Source organism: Gracilinanus agilis, chromosome 1 (assembly GCF_016433145.1).
Source record: "Gracilinanus agilis isolate LMUSP501 chromosome 1, AgileGrace, whole genome shotgun sequence".
Taxonomy (NCBI): Eukaryota; Metazoa; Chordata; class Mammalia; order Didelphimorphia; family Didelphidae; genus Gracilinanus; species Gracilinanus agilis.
Window position 1 is genome coordinate 751,720,452 of NC_058130.1, and position 23,019 is coordinate 751,743,470.

The 23,019-nt window shown below is 41.7% G+C and overlaps 1 protein-coding gene across 1 annotated transcript in view; it reads right to left on the minus strand.

Moving 5' to 3' along the window:
- The window catches only part of TCTN2 (tectonic family member 2), a 45,570-nt gene extending 25,704 nt beyond the window's left edge, over positions 1-19,866 (minus strand). The window contains exons 1-9 of the mRNA XM_044685403.1: positions 19,694-19,866; positions 19,448-19,620; positions 16,342-16,446; positions 15,940-16,016; positions 13,495-13,705; positions 6,192-6,292; positions 4,051-4,247; positions 3,657-3,783; positions 742-880 (exon numbers count right to left, since the gene is read on the minus strand). Coding sequence (XP_044541338.1) covers positions 742-880; positions 3,657-3,783; positions 4,051-4,247; positions 6,192-6,292; positions 13,495-13,705; positions 15,940-16,016; positions 16,342-16,446; positions 19,448-19,620; positions 19,694-19,866 — 1,303 coding nt within the window. The remainder of the gene's footprint in view (positions 1-741; positions 881-3,656; positions 3,784-4,050; positions 4,248-6,191; positions 6,293-13,494; positions 13,706-15,939; positions 16,017-16,341; positions 16,447-19,447; positions 19,621-19,693) is intronic.
- Between the last annotated feature and the right edge of the window lie 3,153 nt (positions 19,867-23,019).

A 23,019-nucleotide genomic window follows, 5' to 3' on the forward strand; every position in this document is an offset into this window, starting at 1 on the left:
TTTGGGGAAAGCTGCAGTTGATACTACTTGGTTGTGAAAAAAGAATACAGCTCCTCACATTTACTTATTTACTCTATATTTATTACAGTTATTAGTTATTTATTTAGACTTGTAGCACCCTTGGCAGTTGATGCCTCTCTTTCCCATCAATTCTCTCATTTGACCCACGTCTCAGCTCTCTGAGGTCAAACATGGCAGCTCCTGTTGTTAGGGAGCACAAGGAAGATGAGGATGGCAAGGATGAGGGGAACAATAGCAGCATTTACCCAGCATTTTACATTTATTATCTCATTTGATCCTAATTGAACATGTCAGACCTGGAGTCAAGGAGACCTGGATCCAAATCCAGCCTCAGACACTTACTAGTCGTGTGACCTTAGGCAAGTCACTCCCCCTCTATCTGCCTCAGTATGATCTATAAAATGGTACTAATAATAGCACCTCTCTTAGAGAGTTGTTATTTAGATCCAAAAAGACATTTGTAAAGCACTTTGCAAATCCCAAGTGCTATATAAATGCTAATAAAATTTAAATTAGTTTAAATTTTAGCTTAAATTTAAAAAGTAAAGTATTATATAGGAATGGCCCTTTTAAGTATTTCTAAAAATAAAACAGTTTCTCCAAAAGACAACTGAATATGTTTTGACTGAAGTGGTCCAGTAGTATTACTTCCTAATATCACAGGTTCACAAAAGAATGGGGGCCCTTTTTTTTCTTCCCCCCATAACAAGGGCAACATACCTCCCAAGGTACCCTTTTTTATAGTCCTGTTTCTAATACTTGATTGTTGATATGTTTCCAGGTTAATAAGACACTTCACATCGAAATCTTTAAGGAAGGCCACTGGGGCATGTTGAATACACTGCCCCACCAGAGACATCTAAGGACAAGGAAAACAAGACAAGATCTATGACCACAACAAAAGCAATGGGTCCCAGCCTCCCTGATATCTTTTTATAGCCTGCTTCCTTAGCTAATATAGGTTCACCGAAGGCTAGCTGGTAGACATTTCACCATAAATTATTTGCTAATCAAGGTGTAGAATAGGCTTATGAAGAGATTTCATTTTCAAGTCCATGATGCTCCACATAATAATAGCAAACCAATATTATCATAGCCCTATCAGCTCTACAAAGCACTTCTACACTATTTCATGTGGAACCATGCAAAGGCAGGTACCATTCTCACCATTTTAGAGATGAGCAAACTGAGACTCAAAGAGATTTGGTGATTTGCCTGGAATCACCCATTCACACCAGGGTCTTTTTTACACTTGTGGCTCCTCTAATCCAGGCATCTCACTAAACGTAAAGGAAACCACCGCCCATCAAGATCCATATACTTACTGCATTCACCTTCATTTGCTCTCTCCTATCACAGACAAGGTCTTAAAATTCACGTAGGAAATAAGGCAATGGCTTGAGTAAAAAAACTCACTGAATAATTTAAACTGTTTAAAAATTAAGATCATAAATATATAGAGAACTAAATCAAATTTATAAGAATATAAGTCATTCCCCAATTGACAAATAGTTAAAGGATATGAATAAACAGTTTTCAGATGAAGAAATCAAAGTTATCAAGAATCATATGAAAAAATGTTCTAAATTCCTCTTGATTAGAGAAACATAGATTTTAAAAACTCTAAAGTACCACCTCACACCTACCAGATTGGCGACAAATTTGTGAGGGGATGTGACAAAACTGGGAAACTAATGCATTACTGATGGAGTTGTAAACTGATCTGACTATTCTGGGGGAAGGCAATTTGGAACCATGCCCAAAGGACTGTAAAAGAACACAAACCCTTTGATCCAGTAATATTACTACTAAGTCTATATCCCAAAGAGATTTTTAAAAAGGGGAAAGAGCCTACTTGTACAAAAATATTTGTAGCTGCTCTTTTTGTGGTAGCGAAGAATTGGAAATACAGGGAATGTCCATCAATTGGGGAATGGCTGAACAAATTGTGGTATGTGATGGTGATGGACTACCATTGTACTGAAGGAATGATGAACAGGATGATTTCAGAAAGAGTTGGAAAGACCTCCATGAACTGATGCAGAGTGAAATAAGCAGAACCAGGAGAACATGGTGCACAGTAACAGCAATACTGTGAAATGATCAGCTATGACAGACTTTGCTACTATCAGCAATACAATGATCCAGGACAATTCCGAAGGACTTATGACAAAGAATGCTATCTACCTCCAGAGAAAGACCTGTTGGAGTTGGAAGGCAGATCAAAGCAGACAATTTTTCACTTTAGTTTATTTAGGTTTTTATTTGGGAGTTTTGGTTTTATATGATTATTCTCCTACAAAAATGAACAATATGGAGATATGTTTTGAATGATAACACATGTTTAATCCAGATAGAATTACCTGCCAGCTAAGGGAGAGGGGAGGGAAGAAAGAGAGGGAGATAATTTGGATTATATAACTTCAGAAAACTTATGTGTAAATTTATTACATGTAATTGGTAAAATAAAATATATAACAAAAAAGAATATTTGGGGAAAAAAGAATAAAGATCATATGTAACTACAAAATATTTTACTTAAGTAAGACATAGGGAATTGGCTTTATTTCTCCAGCTTCTAAAATAGTAACTGAGCCAGTATATCAAAAGTCCACTAAAAGGCTATTCAAAAGAATTTCAGTCCAATGATTCTTTATCAAACTTAGAGAAAGCATGAACTGTAACCTGGTTGGTCTGATCCTTTCAACACAGTAAGAGACATCAAGAGCTTAGCAAGGGAATAGCTTAGTAAACTGTGCACTTATGCTTAGTCAGGAAGAGCTAGGTTCAAGGCCTATCTCAGCTATTCAACAACAAGTCATTTGACTTTCCTGTGCCTCAGTTTTCCCATCTATTAAATGAGGTATTTGGACTCAAATGGCCTCTACAGTCTGTTCTATCTCTAAATCTGTGCATCTAATAACTGTTCTTTTTAAATAATAACAACTTACTTTTATATGGTGCTCTAAGGTATGCAAAACGCTAATGAAAATAAACAGGGAGGTGGTAAAGTAGATAGAACACCGGATATAGAGTCAGGAGGATATGAGTTCAAATCCAGTCTCAGATACTTAATAGCTGTGTAACCCTGGACAAGTAACTTAAGCCTGTTGATCTCAGTTTCCTCATCATAAAATGAAAAGGTAAAGGCAAAGGGACAGCTAGGAGGATCATAGGCAGAGAGCCAGGCTTAGAGATAGGAAGTCCTGAGTTCAAATTTGGTCTCAGTCGCATCCTAGCTGTGTGACTCTGGACAAGTCATTTAACCCCAATTGCCTTGCCACTCCTGTTATTCTGCCTTGGAACTGATACACAGTATTGATTCTATGATGGAAGATAAGGGTTAAAAAAAAGAATATGGTCAAAAGTACTCCAGGTTGGGCAGGTAAGGATGGGCTGAAGGATATGTTTATGTCTCTTGAATCACACATCCATTTCCTTGAATCTTAAGATAAAATAAAAACAAGAAGGAGAACTTAGGAGAATTGGAAGCATATTGTGGTCAGGGATTGGTCTGTGTTTGTGGTACCCCCAGGGTCTAGTCCTGCATCTCATACCTAATGAGATTAATGAATGAAACTGATGGATCATTGAGAAGAACAAAGATGGCCACATCTTTCAACTTAAGTCCTGACCTGGGGAATGGTGAAATATGCTTTATTCACTGTTATAAGTGGATCGCCTTGTATATAGCCAAAATCCGACGTGTCTTTCACGGGAACATACGAAGGCATTTCGAACATGGTCTTTTTATGATGAACACTACAAGTTAAAGAGAAAGAATTATTGTTCACGTTTTTAACTATTCACTGTTCAGCCAGTCATTAGTTTGCCATCATTCTTTTGAATGCACTGCACAAGAAAAACTCAGGAGAAAAAAAGGGTGATATAAAACATTTTTAAGAAGATGAATCCCAGAAAAGAATTATGCCAAATAGGAATAGGAATTGGTCCATGACCAATCAGAAGAGTAGCTCCATTAGCACCCAGGCACAAGAACTATCCATGGCACACTCTGTTTCTACTTACATAGAACCATCGAAGAAAAAACCAAGGAAGGGACTATTTTCCAGAGAGGACTGAACACACAAGAAAGGAAACCAATCTGGCTTCTCTTCTATCTCATTGCTAGAGCACAGTTGGTCGAAAGGCGGGTTTGTCTGTCCACCAAAAACTCCTGTATGACAATGTTCTTTGAACAGTTCTATTAAATTGGACGAGCATTCCTGGGGAAAAGATACACAAAAGAGCAGTCGGCCCATGTGCCAGAGCCTACACTGCTCCCATCCACCAAGGTCTTCCCCCCCTCCCCAAAAATGATATTTGCACAATTCCTGACACCAAGACCAGATCTTGCTGGTGAAACCACAGAATGGGAGAAAGGCTCCATCATCCTGCAGACCAGATGGTGCTTGTGTTGAAACAGCAGAAACAAGTACGATCTCTGTTGAACACTCTATTGGGGCCAAATAAAGCTAAGGTAACAGGCTAGGAAATAGGTCCTGGGCTGAAATTTAGCCTCAGACACCTCCTAGATGTGTGACCCTGGGCAAATCACTTAACCTACACCTATGCCTAATAGTGCTTCCACTTTGGAACTGATTCATGTCTTGATTCTAAGATAAAAGGTTTTGGGTTTTTTTAAGTGCAAAAGTAACTATGAAGACCTAAAGCCACTGACACACTCTTGTGGTTGAATGGCATGTGTCAAGTAAATTAGACACAGAGACACGGCCCCTGCCATGCAACTTCAATTCAAAGAACCCTAAACATTGCCACGAAGCCTGAAATACAGCAAAGGAGAGTTACTGATATTCATTATGATGATCCTGAGGAATCAAGGAAAATTAAATTAAGAGACTTTAGCAAGGCAAAGAAATACATAACGTATTTTGTAAATGTGCTGATCAAAAGTAGTTAATTTGGAGGACAGCTGTGTAGCTCAGTGGATAGAGTCAGGTCTGGGGATAGGAAGTCCTGAGTTCAAATCTGACCTCAGACATGTCTTAGCTGTGTGACCCTGGGCAAGTTACTTAATTCCAATTGCCTACCCCTTCCCACTCTCCTGCCTTGGAACCAATACTTTAGTATTGATTCAATAACTGAAGCTAAGGGTTTAAAAAGAAAAAAAAAACAATTCAACAAGCATTTATCCAGCTCCTATTATGTGCTAAACTGGGCAAAATAGCAAATAAACAGTTGGCCTCAGAGCCCTAAGACCTGGGTTCAAATCCTACCTCTGACATATTATATAAGCCTAGGCAAGTCTTGTAAAGCCCTGGGCAACTCTTTCAGACTATAAGGAGCAGGGAAGATGCTGACTTCCCTCACATTAGTAGAGGATAATTTCCTCTCCTGGGAGTTCCTTAAACCAGTGAAGTCACAGGTCCAGTCCCAACGCTAGGTGTAGCATGCTATGCTGAGGTACCCTAAAGGCACCTGCATTCTCCTGGAAGGAAAAATCGCCAAAAAAACTAGCATTCCTGGCTCTATTCTCTTCCTCCCAGCTCTGTCCAGCCCTCCACCTCCCCCCCCCCTTCTTCCTCTATATTACCTTCCTCAGTGATCTCACCAGTGTCCATGGGTTCAAGAATCATTGTCTCATTAGGTCTTCCCTATACCCCTGTGAGGAAAGAACTATAAGTATTATTAACCCCATTTCTGAAACTGATCCTCAGAGAGATGACTTGCCCAGAGTCACACAGCTAGTTAGTGAAGAATAGTGATGGAATTTGAACTCAGGGCTTCTTACTCCAAGGCCAGAACTCTTTCCATTACAACAAATCCTCTCCTTGCATACACTAAGTGCTAAATAAATCTCTGCTAGATTGAATTCAACCAAAAGGATTTTAGAAAAACAGTAAAAACCACTGGCACAGAAGAAGCCATCATGATCATGGCTCAATGTAAACAGAAATTCCTTCTCACAACCTCTGGTGGACCTGGGGCTGGAAGAGGAAACTAGAAGAACCCAGCCAGCCCTTCAGCTACTTTCTTTCTTTCAGCAAAACTAACCTGAGAACTCCAGAAGCTAAGAAATTTGGGGTTGAAATAACACAGACAATTCTTAGTAAGGAATTCCTAGAAAGTTGCCTGTAGATTCAGGTGGGCCTGGCCCAGCAGCTGCTATGGCCACTTCTGCATCCATATCTGATGAGTGAAGTCTCTACCTGGTCACAGCAGCACCGGATATCACAGGCCCCAGAGACCAAGTCACAAGGACAGGGACCGAAGGGCTTATACATCTGCTCGGGAACACTGGCAGCACTCTCTGAAAAGGCAAGAAGAAAAAAAAAGGGAAGTTTTTAAAACACAGGCAGAGAAACAGAGGTTGGCACATCTTTGGCAGCCCAAAGGCCTGATAGGCTGCCTATGAGTGAACGTCCAAGCAATCCTGCCCCAACCAACTACATATCCTGCAAACCTGCCATGGATCTCATGGGCACAGTGGGCTAGAAGGCCCATTCAGCCACCAGGAAAACCCAATTAAGGCTCTTGGGTAGAAGACCATCTTCTAGGTCAGTGATGACAAACCTATTGCACACATGTATGTTAGCACTGACACATGTAGCCATTTTCAATGACATGCAGCTGCATGCAGCCACATACAGAGAAGTATGGGGCCGCATGCCGAGGATGAAACATTTGCTGTAGTGGAGTGTAGACACTCTGTGAACTATAGATGACAATTCTACCTATATTAACTTACGTATTTTGGTTTATTAAATAGTTATATATTACAATTATACATTTTTGTTATTTAGACTATAAATATCACAAAATTATGTGGTTTTTTCTCAAAGTGAGGCACCACCCAAGTTATGCTCGTTCTTTTGGCGAATTTTGACACACCAAACTCAAAAGGTTGCCCATCACTGTTCTAGGTGAAGGATCAGTAAACCAAGGAAGAACTTGGCAAGAATTTTGCTAGCAATGATTAAGACACAGACACTCCCTATGATCATCACAGGATAACCCATTTCCTTTTCCTTTACAGAGATGGACAATAGAGGCTTTCTTGATCTCCTTGCAGATAACCTCCTCTTGCCATCTAACCCAGAAGATTTCAGTCAAATTCTCTATGAGCAGTGGACCCCTGCTTTGTAGATTGCTGTTGGGATGGAATCAGAATCAGGTGCTTTGCCATATAAGAGGAGTCTAATGGCCTTCAAAACTTCTTCAGGTGGAAGTTCACCTAGAAAGGGATTGGCTTCAATCTGAGGTATATGGTCAATGGTTTCAACATTGACTGAGTGTGATCTATTGAGAACAATGTGGAAGTCTCAAAGATCATGTCCTTATCACTGAACAGGGGCTGAAATACAGAGAGCACATGAGTACTATAAGCCTGGAAAGGTAGGACAGAGCCAGATTCTGAAAGATTTTAGAGGGCAAACAGAGCAATCTCGATTTTATTCAGTGGCCATGGGAAACTGCTTTAGTTTCCTGAGAAGGCGGTAACATGGACAGTCCTAAGCTTTAGAAACATCCATTTAGCAGCAGAATAGCTTGAAGCAGGGGCAGCTTGGAGGAAGCAAACCAATTAGGAGGCTACTAAAAGAAATGGGTGAGAAGCAATGGGAGCCTGAGCTTCCCTTTTTTTTTCTTCTTGCCTTTTCAGAGAGTGCACCAGGGTAGGGGGCTGTGTTGTGAGTGGAGAAAAAAGGGAGAGATGTGAGAGGACTGGTGAGCTCACCCAGGTTCTAGGGCCTGGAGAAATGAGAAAAGGGGGCCTGGGACAGTAGGATTCCAAGCAGTTCAAGTGTCTTAGGGTTTTCAAAAGAATAATGTACATTTTCTCCTTTAGGGAGAAATCTACTTAGTAAGTAGCTTTGCACACACCTATCCTTTCCCCTACCCCACTTTCCAGGACCTGCCAGGTATCTGGCATTTTGAATTCTTGAATTCTGAAAGCTATTTCTTCTAAGGAACTCAGACAACCTGCCCCACATAGTGAAAATGCCAAATCTGACAGCAAGCATTCTGTGGTCACGTTTTCTTTGGAGGCTTTGTTGACAAAACTAGGTCAAGGACAAGATAGGCAGCTGCCTAGGGACAGAGGAGGGCCAAGCAACAAAGGATGCTTTTAAAATATAAATGTTGCATGCACACACTTCTGATACCAGACAATCTTATTCTCCATGGTGTGTAAGAAGATTCAAAGTCTCCGGTGGGCAATAACTTCCCAGGAGGCACAAATTTCCTAGCACAAGGGAATGAAATTTTCTGGCTTAGGACAATTGCCACAAGGCCCCAACTTGGACCCCTGGTGGTCAAAACCCAGATGCACATACTATTTCAGGCTTAGCTGCATTCTTGGCCCCATTCTAAAGATTCCACATTAAGGGCAGAACCAGAAACTAACTACTCCCCAAGGGCAAAGGTGCAGACACCAAACGCCCTCAATATAATTCACTCTAAGCCCCTACTATGGGCAAACTACCACACATGGTGCTGAGGAGATAAAAGTATGTCTCCCAAAGAATTTTTTTAACAAGCTTGAAGATGTGCACACTCTCAGGGCCCTGAGAACCAAATTCAGTGAGAAAGTCAGAGACGGGCAGCCCTATGTAAGAAAGCAGGTGGCTTCTTAAGCTTTGTCAGCCCCTGTTTTAGAAGTTTCTTACCCATTTTCTAGAACTTCTGTCTAAAGCCTTAATGCCAAAAGACTTGAAAATGTTCTGTCAGCATCACAGAACAGAGATAAGAGCAATGGATTTGGCATCTGAGGTTCTTAATTCAAATCTTGCTTCTATCCTTTATTATACATAGTGTTGGACAGTTCACCACACCTAGGTGGGCCTCAACCTTTTCTTCCATGAAGTGAAAGAATTAGCCTCTGAAGGCTCTTCCAGCTCCTGGCCTAGTAGGATACTATGAGCTAAATACTTATGTTACTTGAATTACTTTTAGCGCCCAAATATTTAAAATATACTATTAAAAAATCACTTCAATTCCTCTATAATATACATGACACAATCTAGTGAAACCCCATTATATCAATGGCCAGGGAAAGAGGGTTAACACCCCTAGTACAAACCAGGTTACAGTGGGAGAGAGGCCTGAAGGTTAGGATCTGGCCCAGGACACCTATTCCTTCAGCCTAACCCATCTGTGGTTGAGCAGGGTCCTTATGGGGTTTTACCATGTCATATAGACAGACAGATAGACAACAACTACCCCCCCCCCATATATCTGAGGCTCTTAGTCACTTCTCATGGGCTACAATGCCTTGGAGACACTACATACCTTCTACATTTCCTTTAATCCTTTTTCTTCTTTTTTCTTTAGAATATTTTTTTAAACCCTTAACTTCTGTGTTTTGGCTCCTACATGGAAGAATGGTAAGTGTGGGCAATAGGGGTCAAGTGACTTGCCCAGGGTCACACAGCTGGGACGTATCTGAGGCCAGATTTGAACCCAGGACCACCCGTCTCTAGGACTGGCTTTCAATCCACTGAGCTACCCAGCTGCCCCTTTTAGAATATTTTCCATGGTTATATGATTCATGATTTCCCCCTCTTCCTTCCCTCCCCACTTCCAGAGCTGATGGGTTATACATGTATCATTGTTCAAAACCTATTTCCATGTTATTCATATTTGCAGTAGAGTGATCTTTTAACATCAAAACCCTAATCATATCCCCATTGAACCACACGTAGATCCTATGGTTTTTTTCTGTGTTTCTGCTCCCACGGTTCTTTCTTTGGATGTGGATAGTGTTCTTTCTCATAAGCCCTCAGAATGTCCTGGGTCATTGCATTGCTGCTAGTAGAGAAGTCCATTACATTCGATTTTACCACAGTATATCAGTCTCTGTGTACAATGTTCTTCTGGCTCTGCTCCTTTCACTCTGCATCAATTCCTGGAGGTCTTTCCAGTTCACATGGAATTCCTCCAGTTCATTATTCCTTTCAGCACAATAGTATTCCATCACCAACAGATACCACAGTTTGTTCAATCATTCCCCAATCGATGGACACCCCCTCATTTTTCAGTTTTTTTGCCATTACAAAGAGTACAGCTATAAATATTTTTGTACAAGTCTTTTTCCTTATGACCTCTTTGGGGTACAAATCCAGCATTGGTATGGCTAGATCAAAGGGCAGACAGTTTTTTAAAAGCCCTTTGGGCATAGTTCCAAATTGCCTTCCATAAAGATAGGACCAATTTACAACTCCACCAGCAAATGCATTAATGTCCCAATTTTGCCACAGCCCCTCCAACACTTATTACTTTCCTTTTCTATCATATTGACTAGTCTGCTAGGTGTGAAGTGGTACCTCAGAGTTGTTTTTATTTGCATTTCTCTAATGAGGAGGGATTTAGAACACTTTTTCATGTGCTTATTGACAGCTTTGATTTCTTCATCTGAAAACTGCCTATTCATGTCCCTTGACCATTTGTCAACTGGGGATTCAATCCTTTTCTTGTCTGCTCTCTTTCTCATTGGCTGCAAAACTTTTCACACTATCATGGGGTCAGAGTGGACAGCTCACAATTATTACTAGGAGCACACTAAGGGGTGCTGTCTTTGTTTGGGCTTGCCCCCAAATACTTGGAAGTACTTTGCACAGTACACCCTACTTCTGACTTGGGCTGGAGTTTGAGAATTCAATGAGGAGCTGAGGTGGGGGGCATTCTGGAGCCCTAAAGCGCTGGTGCTTACCCCTGAGACAACACAAACAGTTGCGGGGTGGGGGGGATGGGGGGGGACTCGGGAGGGTAGGGGTTAGAGGTTGGGAGTTGGGGGATATAGTTGAGAGCTAGAGGTGCTTAGAAACAGATGTTTTAAATTCCACATATCAGTTCAGTTCCATAAATACTTGTCATGCCAGGCACCACACTAAGAAACATATAATCTATGGTAATAATGTGTTTAGAACACCCAGAGCCTATAAAATTAGGAAAACAGATTCCTGTTTCTTATGTCAGTTCCAGATATCCAGATAGTTCAAAGTTATTTAAAAAAAAAAAGACTGTTTTCTTATTCAGTTAAACAACAAGCATTTATTAAACACCTACTATGTATCAGGCTCTGTGCTAAACTCTGAGGATACAAAGAAAAAGGAAAAAACAAAACCAGCCCCTGTTATTCAATATACAATATTATTGCAACATTCAATATTGCAACCAGGAATGTATTGGTAAATGTTTAACAACTGGCTGGGGGAGAGGGTGTTCCCAGAATGTTTAAGCTTAATCTACATTATTTTTTTAAACCCTTACCTTCTCTCTTAGAAGCAATACTCAGGAGAGGTTCCAACACAGAAGAGTGGTATGGGCTAGGTAATTTGGGACTAAATGACTAGGAAGTGTCTGAGATCAGATTTGAAGCCAGGTCCTCGCATCTCCAGGCCTGGCTCTCTCTCTACTGTACCACCTAGCAGTCTCTATATTATTACATTGTTTTCTTTCATTTAGACAATCAACAAAACAATAAATCAAACCCTGATTTGTAGCACTGGCTGGTTTCCAAGGTATAAAACGTTCATACTGAAAATTTAACAATTGGCTCTCCAGCTGGTATGAACTGGTTCAAGCATGTCACTGGCTACATCTAACCTCTAAGCCAAGTTAAAGGATTTGTAAATCAATCAATAAGCATTTGTTGAGAACCAACTAGTGCCAGGCACATTCGGGATGGGAAGTCACACAATCTGAAGGAGGATATCACAGTAATAGACTTTCTGGGTCCAGAACTGAGATTACATTGATCTCTGAAGCACCCAGTGAGAAGCAATGCAGACTGACAATTGTTTTACAGCTTATGGTTTTAGTGATATCGCTGAGAGTCAGATGCCAAAGATAAGATTGAAACCCAGAACTTCTTGATGCCACAGTCATGTCATTCTACTAATGCCATGCTGCTTCTCTGCAGTAATATGTCATGTATGCCATGATAGCATAGTATAATCTATATCAAACTGCTTACCATTTCAGGTAGGGGAGTGGGGCAAGAGAGAAGGAAAGAATTTGGAACTCAAAATGTGAGAAAATGAGTATTTTAAATCGCTTCTACATGTAATAGGAAAGGAAAATAAAATATGACTGGAGGAAAAATGGAAACTTATTTTTACCTCCTTCACCTATTAAAGGAAACTATAGTGTCTCTAAGATCATCCCAACTTTTTTTAAACCCTTACCTTCTGCTTTAGTAACAATTCTAAGGCAGAAGAGTGGCAAGGGACGGGCAAACAGGGTTAAGTAATTTGCCCAGGGTCACAGTTAGGAAGTATCTGAGGCCAGATTTAAACACAGGTCTTCCTAACTCCTGGCCCTGACTCTATCCACTATGCTCCCTAGCTGCCACCCAATGCTTTTTAAAAAGAGGCCTTAGCCTGGCCAATATGCAGTAAAAGAAAATGATAAATGTTGGAGAGGACATGGCAAAATTGGGCCACAAATGCATAGCTGGTGGATTTATGAACTGATCCAACCATTCTGGAGAGCAATTTGGAACTATGCCCAAAGGGCATAAACTGTGTATATCCTTTGGTCCTGTAATACCACTACTGGGTCTGTATCCCCAAGAGATCATAAAAAAGGGGAAAGAACCAGCTTGTACAAAAGTATTTATGGCAGCTCTTTTTATGATGGCAAAGAACTGGAAATCAAGGGGATGTCCATCAATTGGGAAATGGCTAAACAAACTGTGATACATATTGGTGATGGAATACTATTGTGCTATAAGAAGCAATGAGCAGAATGATTTTAGAAAAAGCTGGAAAGATCCACATGAACTGATGCAAAGAGGAATAAGCAGAACCAGGAGAACATGGTACCCAGTAACAGCAATACTGTCCAATATCAACTGCGAAAGACTTAGCTCCTTTCTTAACAATACAAATGATACAGGACAGTTCTGAAGGATTTGTGATAAAGACTGTTATCCACCGCCAGAAAAAGAACCATTGGAGACAGATGCAGATCAAAAGATATTATCTTCCACATTAATTTATTTACAATAAAAATTTTGGAGTTTTGGGATTATATGACTATTGTCTTACAACAATGACCAACATGGAAGTATGATTTTTGCATGATAATATATGTATAATCCAGATCAAATTGCTTACCATCTCTGAGAGAAGGGGGAGTAAGGAAGAAAGGGAGACAGATTGGATTTTATAATTTCAAAAAATGTATGTGGACAATTATTATTGCATGTAATTGGGAAAGCAAAATAGTGAATCAAATTAAAAATTAAAAAGCAGTCTTAAATCACTCCTAATTCTGACACGTACCACTGGGCCTCATTTATAAGCTCCAAAGACTGAGCAGGATCATGATACTGACCAGTAATCCTCAGGTACATGTGAAAAATCGGCTGGTTTTCTAATGAGATCTTGTGTGGTCTTGCAAACTGGGCTGTTTTTCTTTTTTATTCACAAAGCAAATAACCAATAAAATTCTAAATATGACATTGAGAAAGCTTTCCTTGCAGCTTTGGGATAAATTATTATTCCTTACCTGATACATTCTGGGCAAAGGAAACATTAGGGTAGATTTCAACTTGAATGAGTAAGTGTGCCAAACAGGATGAGTTGTGGGATGCAGAAACCACCAGAGTGTCAATAATACAGGGAAATTCAGAGAAGGAAAGCGTCTCAGAGGTGCAGGACTGTAAATCACTATTCAAGCTTATGGTCACTTCTGAGATCCCCTGGAGGAAAAAAAAATACTTGCCTTAGCTCAAATCTGACTTAGAAAATCTATTTATAATCACAACCATCCCACACACCAAGAGACAAAAAAGCCTCTAGCCAGCCCCTCCTGATTTTATTCTGTTGTTTCATCACTGAGGGAATTCCCCCATCAACGTAGATGACAGCCTAGGACTTAATTGCTGAGTCCTAGGGAGTTGCTAGAAGCTAAAAGACCTAAATGACTTGCCTGGACAAGACCTGCTTCTGACACTCTGAGCTTAGAATTGAGGGCCAGTGACTTGCCCAAGGACTCCCAGACAATTATAGCTGAGGTAGACAGGATATCTACTACTACCCTATTATTATAGAGGAAGAAAGAGGCTCTGAATCACTAAACTAAGACCCAAGTCCTATCCCTGGGTGACTCCTGGGCAAGTGACTTTACTTCCCTAAGCCTCAGTTTCCTCATCTGAAAAATGAGAGGGTGGGATTCCCTGACCTCTGAAGTCCCTTCCAGCTCTCTATCTGATGATCCACAAGACCTTATGGCCTTTCTGATTCCAAGCCCAACACCTCCTCTACAGCTGGTTGAACTGCTCTCAAAGGAGAAATCCCCAAAATGAAGTCAGTGCCAGAGGGTCACACAGTCAGCCTCAGACAAGGCCCAATGGAGGTGCTTCATGGACCCCTCCACAATTCATTCAGCCCACCCACCCACCATTTCTTCCTGCACTTGGCATCTTTCTAGATGTCAAGTTAATACCTTTATTTGTCCAGGGCTCAGATCAGAAATAAGGTAGGAAGAACAAAAGATCTTGGAATCTCTTTCCACTTTAAAATCCTATAACTGATAGCACAGGCCTTTATCCTAAAATGGACTCTAGGAATTTACCATCTAACTCAACCTACCCACTTTACAGCTAAGGAAGCTGAGGCCAACAAGCAGTGACCTGATCTGCACAAATGGCCCATGGGTAATTCTGGCAAGGATGGGAAGCACCAGGATTACCCCCATTTTCAAAGAGGGGAAAGAGGCTCCAAATCACCAAGAAATCCCAGAGCTGAGACCTGATGCCATGTTCACAGTCTCTCCACTGTGCCACAAAGACATCAAGTTCTTCGCAGCAAACTCTATTGCCCCAGGATCACAGATCTAAGGCTGGACGGGCTCTCAGAGGCCATTGATGGAGGTCAACCCCCTTACCTTACTTTAAAAGGACACTGAGGCCCAGGGAGGGGGAAAGTGACTTGTTCAAGATTACAGAGGCAGTGATTCAAATCAACATGACTCGAAGTTCACTGTTCTCCCCCTTGTGCCCCATTTCCCACCTGCTGTCAGATCCTGAAAGAAGATAAAATAAGATGAAACTGGAAAGTCCTGGGTTCAAGTCCTACTTTAGATACTTGTTGGTTGTGTGACTAAAATCCCTTAACTTTTTTAAGCCTTGGTTGCTTTGTCTGCAAAAGGGGGTTAATAATCCCTGCAGAACCTGTCTGACAGGCTCATTTGAAGAAGCTGCTCTGTAAATTATAGTGAACTCTATAGAAGTTCAATCCTATGTTCTTTCTTTTGACACTCATCACATTTGTGAGCCCTTTCATCCAATAAAGCATTTATTAACCAACTACAAAATATCAGTCACTGAGAATGCAAAACACATTTTTGCCCTTAAGGAGGGCCATGAGAACAAAAAGAAAGCAAAAATAAAGCATTTGTTGTTATTGATCAGTCATGTCCGACTCTTCATGACCCCATTTGGGGTTTTTTTGGTAAAGATACTGGAGTGGTTGGCCATTTCCTTCTCCAGCTCATTTTACAGTTGAAGAAACTGAGGCAAACAGGATGAAGTGATTTGCCCAGGGTCACCCAGCTAGTATCTGAGTATCTGAGTAGTAGTATCTGAGGCCAGATCTGAACTCAGGAAGAAGAGGAAGACAACAGAAATGGGGAGGAGGGGGAGGAGGTGGCACTTGGGCTGAGCCTTATAGGAAGCTAAGGATTCTCAGAGATGAGGGTGAGGTAAGAAAGCTTTCCAGAGATGGGGCTGCTCGTAGTAGAGGTGGAAAAGAACAAGGAACATAAAATGTATCAAGAAAAGTCATAGGCAATAAACTGGGAAAGTAAGGATAGAGCCAGAGCAGGGAAAGCTTAAATGGCCAATAGAGGAGTGATGAGTTTATCCTCGAGGTAACAGGGAACCATGAGAGCTTCTTGAGCAGGAGGTGGCAAATGTCTATGAAAAATGACAAGATTGATTGTTGAACATACCACACCAGGAGTCACTGTCAGAGTCCAGTTGCTTGTTCCATTATTCTGCAATCCACAATCAGAAATTGGCAAAGTTCCTAAATGAAATAAGGTAAGAACAGAGAATGTTTTCAAGGTTATTGGGTTTTTTTTTAATCCTACCTTTGTGTCCACAGAAGGTTTAAGGCATTTCTCCCTTTTAAAGAGCATAATCTTGCCTTGTAACTATCTCAGAAGCAAAAAGCATCCTACTTTCCTCTCTTCTCATCCCCGAAACTGCCAGATCTGGGAGTCACAAGATCAGACACCAGAAAACCAGAGGCTGAGAGATTTTTAGTCTTTTTCCCTCCTATTCCAATTAGGCCTCCATCCCTCAGGGTTTTTTATGGGGTTTTCTCAAAATCAGCTGCTTGAATTCCTTACCGGACTTATTCAACACAGAGAGAGTAATGCTGACGTCCTCTGTATCTCCAATCAAGGATGCACTAGCCGAAGTGTCAGACATATGAATGAAAGAAGGCAGAAACACTGGGAAAGAGAAGAGTCAGAGACAGATATTAATACCATAAAGGTAAGAACCTCAAAGAGCCACAGAAGACAACTAGATTTAGAGCTTTAAAGAATGTCAAAGTCAAGCATGCCTTCTTAAGGGTGTGTATGGAGGGTCAAGGGTTAGAGTCAATAACAATAACAAATTTATTAAGCACCTACTATGTGCCAGGCAAGGCTGCTAGATGGTGCAGTGGATAGAGTGCTAGACCTGGAGTTCAAATCCAGCCTAAGACACTTACTAAACATGTGACCCTGGGCCAGTCCCTTAACCCTAGTGGCCTCAATTTCCTCATCTGTCAAATGGGCTGGAGAAGCAAATGGCAAACCACTACAGTATCTCTGCCAAGAAAATCCCAAATGGAGTCACAAAGAGTCAGACACAACTAAAGCGTGCCAGGTACTGGATTAAGAGCTGGGGATAGAGAGACAAAAGGGAGGCCCTGTCCTCAAGGAGCTCTCAGTCTAATGGGAGAAATGACAAGCAAACAATTTCATTAGATACACAATGAATAAATGGAAAGTAATTTCCCAGAGCAGCTGCATTGCTGAATATAATCAAACCTGGAGTCAGGAGGCCCCAGGTTCCAATCTGATCTCAGACACTTTCTAGCCAAATGGCCCTGGGCAAGTCACTTAACCCGGGTTGCCTAGCCCTTACCGCTCTTCTGCCTTAGAACTGATACTTAGTATCAAGACAGAAGGTATAAGGATAAAGAGAAAAAGAAAAGAAAGATATTTATCTCTGATGGAAGTGACAGGAAGATGCCCTCCGTGCTAATTGTTTTTCTTTGCTCTGGTGGGGTTGGCTCTTTCAGTGATAAAACTGTCCTTTATTTGGAAAAAGAAGATAATTTTATTGGTACAAGAAACTCACTTTCCTTCTTTTAGTCTTAAAAAGTTTCCTGGGACTCTGAAAGCTAGAAGGCTCTCCTCAGAGTACTCAAACCAGTAAACTGTCTGAGGCAATATTTGAACACAGGTTTTTCAGAGAATCCTGGATTTGGAGCTGGAAGGGACCTTAAGAGTCATCTAATCCAATCTCCTCAATTGCAAGTTGAGGAAACTGAGGCCCAAGGAAATGAAATGTTTGCCCAGACTTAACAGAAGGAATAAGCATCACAGGTGCCAAGTGAACCTGGGTCCTGGAGAATCCAGTGCAAGGATTCTTAACCTAGGGTCTGTGAAGCTACTTTTTTTTAGCATTTTGGTAACTATTTTAATATAATTCGTTTCCTTTGCAATCCTATGTGTCTTCTTCAATGTATTTAAAAACATGATTCTGGGCCAATATGGAAATATGCTTTGCATGATCTATATCAATTTGTTTACTATAACAGGGAGGGGGAAGAGAAAGAATTTGGAACTCAAAACTTTAGAAAATGAATGTTACTAATTGATTTTGCATGTGACTGTGATCAAATATAACATTATAATAAAAAAAAGAGAAAAAAACTAAATTCTGAAGCATAAATAAATGGAAAAAAAAGAATAAAAACCTGATTCTTCCAAAGGAGTCCAGGCCACAGAAAAGACTGAACCGCCCTGCCTGGAGCCAGCATTCTTTCCACTACCCTCTGGGTGCCAGATCAGTTCTCTCTCAGTACACAAGGCTGCCTGGCTCCTGTTTAGAGAGCAGTCACCTAATAAATACCTCGTGATTGATTGCCCAAGGTTACATAGCTGACAGAAATGGCATTTGAACCAAAGAGCTCTTATTCCAGAACTCAAAAAGGCTTTTTGATTGCTGTGGTTGCTGCCGCAGAGGTCTGGGACCCCTCAGTACCTACTGCCTGTAGGGAGGAACAACAACGTAGGGTACTGATATTTACAAAGTACTTCCTGGCATTAGCTCATAGGATCCTCACAATGTTAATATGAACTAGCATTTACATAAATATATATACATATATGAATAATAAGCTATAAGGTTTACAAAGCGCTTTGCAAATATCTCGCCCCTCAATATTAAAAATTATTATCAATGTTAGAATTAACAGTTATATAGCAATTTAAGGTTTGCAAAGTGCATTATATGTTATCTCATTTTTTTAAATTCTTACCTTCTGTCTTAAAACCAAATAGATTCCAATGGGGAATGGCTGAACAAATTGTGGTATAGGATGGTGATGGAATATTATTGTGCTATAAGAAACAAAGGGCAGGATGATTTCAAAAAAATCTGGAAAGATCTAAATGAACTGTTGCAGCGCAAAATAAGCAGAACCAGGAGAAAACACTGTACACAGTAACAGTAATATTGTGGAATGATCAATTGAGACAGACTTAGCTACTCTCAGCAATGCAATGATCAAGAACAATTCTGATGGGCTTACGACAAAAAAAATGCTATTCACAGCCAGAGAAAGAACTGTTGGAGTGGGAATGCAGATCCCAGCATACTACTTTTCACATTGGTTAATTTGTGTTTTTATTTTGGGGTTTTGGTTTTATAAGAATATTCTCTTAGGACGACCAATACGCAAAAGTGTATATGTATAACCCATTTCAAATTGCTCACCATCTTCAGAAGGGCGGAAGAAAAGGAGGGAGGGAAGAAATGTGGATTTTATCGTTTTGGAAAATGTTATGTTGAAAATTGTTATATATAATTGGAAAAATAAAGTCTTTTTTTTTTTTTTAACAAAAATATCAAATGGATTCCAAGGCAGGAGAGCGGTAAGTTAGAAAACTGGGGTTAAGGGACTTACCCAGGATCATACATCCAGTAAATGCCTGAGGCAGGATTTGAACCTAGGCCCTCTGGACTCTAAATGCCCTATAGCGGCTTCTATATCTGTAGGGTATCTAACAATAGAAGTTCCAGTTACTATGGTTCCTATCTTAACAGATTAGGGACTAGAGGCTTGAAGCAAATTGCCCGGGGTCTCAGGGCTCAGAGGTGGTGGGAGGCAGAATTCGCACCCCACCCCGCCCTATCACAGCCCCACCCCCATGTCTAGGCCACGCCCCTACCCACCAACATCTCCCCACAGGAGCCTCGGGAAGCCGAGCGGGAACAGTAGCAGCAGCAGAAGCCGCGAGGCCGACGGCGTGCGAGGCCTGGCCGGGCCAATGGCTCCGGGCTCACCTCCTCGCGCTCCCATACTGAGGCCCGGGCCCGGCCCTGCGATCCCCGACAGGCGACCCGAGCTAGGAGCGAAAAGGAAAAGGTATCAGCGGTACCGCGACTGCCACCTCTACGGCCATCTTGTCAACGGAATGCTCTGGACTATAGCAACCGCCAATCGGCTGCAGGCGAAGCAAGGGAGCATCCCTCGATTGGTCGAAAGTCACAGAAAAACCCGCCTCCATAGCACTCCCCGCCTCCAGACCCTCTGGCGTCACTCCGTGTCCCCGCCTACCTGGGTGCGAGGTTCCGCCCACCTCTCCTGCCATGCCCAGAGTGATTGCGTGACTTGATGGACAGGGCTCTGGGCTCGCCTCTGGTTTTAAGACCCTGGTTGAATGTTTGAGCCTGGGCAAGTCGCCTGGCCTCCACCCCCACCATTAGATTATAAACCCCTGGAGATCTCGGACTGTCTCTCACTTAGCACGGTGCTTGTAAGATCTTAATATTTACTGACCGCGGGGGCCCGACGGGAAAGTGGGGGAGCAGTTGGGTGGCTCAGTGGATGGAGAAGCTGCCCTGGAGACGGGAGGACCTGGGGTCAAATCTGCCCTCAGACCCTTTCTAGCTGTGTGACCCTGAGCACGTCACCAAACCCCCATTGCCACTTACCGCTCTTCTGAGTTTGGATCTGACCTCAGATGAGTCCTAGCTGTATGTCCCTGGGCAAGTCATGTAACCTAATTTACCTAGCCCTTGCCACTCTCCTATCTTTGAATTGATACAAGGCAGAAGGTAAGGGTTAAAAAGAAATAAAGAAGTAATATGGAGAAGGCACTGGAACTGAGGGGTTCTGCCACTGTTCCTGGATGGGATGTGTCAGTCTGCTTACTTCCCTATGGCCACACTCACCATCACTGTAACTTTTGGGGGGCCAACAGCAGCTAGGGGGTGCATTAGATAAAGCACCAGGCTTGGAGCCAGAAGATCTCAGTCACTTCCTAGCTCCGTGACCCTGGGCAAGTCTTGCTTTCCTCAGTCATAAAAAATAGGAATAATAATAATAATACTCCCCACATTATTGAGGACCAAGTAGATAGTATTTATAAAAATAAGAAAAAATAAATAATATTTTTAAAGACACTTAGCATTTTTAGGAAAGTAACAATGCTATACACTTATTCCTTCTCTCATTTCTTCTCAGAAAACCTAGTTCTTGCAATACCTTGTACATGGGTCCTTTCCTGAATCTTCCCCTTGATCATCACCAATGTATTTTGTATAGGCTTTTTGAATTGTATAAAATATACATAAATTTATAATAAAATTGTATAATATATTTTTATATTTTTAATTTATTATATATATTAAATCCTTTCCTTTGGTCTTAGAATCAATATTAAGTATCAGTTCCAAGGCAGAAGAGCTATAAGGACTAGGCAATTAGGGCTAAGTAACTTGTCCAAGGTCACAGATAGGAAGTATATGAGGTCAGATTTGAACCCAGAACCTCCTGACCCTCTATCCACTGTTAAGGTAGGGTACCAGGGACATTAACTATTATTATTAAAATGTAATCTAAATGGTCTGTGGGTTCACACTGGGTTGAAGGAGAGACAGGACCAACCAGGATAGGGAGACCAGGGTTTACTGCCAAGCTGTTAACTGTCACAGGAATGGCAGTTGGGCCCAACAGTCACTCAGACCTCCTAGGCTAGGGTCTATGGAACCAGCAGGCAAAAGGTAAAAGTTTATAGTTTAATTGAGGGAAACAATAAAAAGGATGGGAATAAGGGATTCTATACTTACAACCTAAGGGCAAACCACAGGGGGCAGGGAAGGACTTGACTACACTATTCTATTGACCTAAGCCAGGCAGGGCCCACAAAGGAAGCAGTACTGAAGTCACAGGAAAGGCTCCTCCAAACCTGGTTCCAGCCAGGTTTGGTCAGCTCAGCTAAAGGGCCTGAGGATGGCTTTCAATTGGGGTCTCACGATAAATCCAAGGATGGTCACAGGATGCCAGGAGCCAACACCACCAGGTGATCCAAGGTACCCAGGTAGGGAGAGAGAGTTTGCAATGGTGTCCACCAGATCACAAACTACTTCCCCTCTTGGTGCTGCTCTGCAGGTCTTTTGTCCACTTGCTGAAAGCCTCCACCTCTCTCAGGATCCCAGGGAATCTGGATGCAGTTTTTCCCTAACTCTGAGATCTCCCAGGGTTAGCAACAGTTTTGTCCCCAACCACTATGGAGTCTCTCTCAGAGCACAAGCCCCACTTCCTGCTCCTTCATTCCATCTTGGAATCCTCCAGCCCTTCCTGCTAGGTCCAACACTAATACTAAATTAATCTTCCTCACAACACCACTGAGCCACCTAGCTGTCCCCTCGGTTCTATAAGTATTAACTTCCCCAGCTAGACTGTAGTCTTTTTGAGGGCAGAGAGAATGTTTCTGCTTTTTGTTTCCCCAGCACTAGTACCTAGTAGGTGCTTAATAAGTGCTTGTCTTGTGTTCATAGTCAAGAATTCTGCTTACTTTTTATATAATAGAGGATAGAGAATGGACCTGTGACTTCATTGCTTTCAGGAAGTCCCAGATGAGGGGATTCCTCTCTACCAATGAATGTCAGCCCCTTCTCCACAACATATAGTCCTAAAGAGTTGTCCAGAGTGCTGAGGAGTTAAATTATTTGGCCACAGTCATACAGCCTGCAAGTGTCATTGGCAGGACTTGAACCCACATCTTCCTAATTCTTAGGTCAGTTCTTTTTCCTTTATGCTACTCATTATAATAGATAACCTAATAACGTTTGAATATAATCAAGTCAACAGGCATTTGGTAAGCACCTACTATGTGCAAGTCATTGTGCAAACCACTGTGGACACCAAGAAAAACAAACAAAAAATGGGAAAGCTATCCTTGTCTGAGATATGACCACCCATCAACAAACCCTTGTGACTATACAGTTGGTTGTTCTTCCTGCTTGAAAAGGACCAAAGAGTCAACACAAAGAGATATTGGGGAGGTCTTGAACTTTTGAATAAAATGAATTTAAGTGAGGCAGAGATGCACGAAGTGGTCAGCCTCACTCTCACTGCCAATCATCCAAGCCTAGTGGCAAGACAAAAGTCACGATGACTGGCAATGGCCTGGGATACAGTGGCTGACCTCGGCATCTCTGCTGTCTGGCCAAGCTCTAAGCACTCCAGAGCACCTGCTTCCACCACTTCCATGGCCTTTGGAATCAGTTGCTCTCTCTTTTTTTTTAGACCCTTAATCCTCACCTTCCATCTTGGAGTCAATTGGCTCCAAGGTAGAAGAGTAGTAAGGGTAGGCAATGGGGGTCAAGTGACTCGCCCAGGGTCACCCAGCTAGGAAAATTTTTTGTTTGTTTGTTCTTAAACCTTTACCTTCTCTCTTATTTTTTATTTTTATTTTTATTTTGAATATTTTCCCATAGTTACATATTTCATGTTCTTT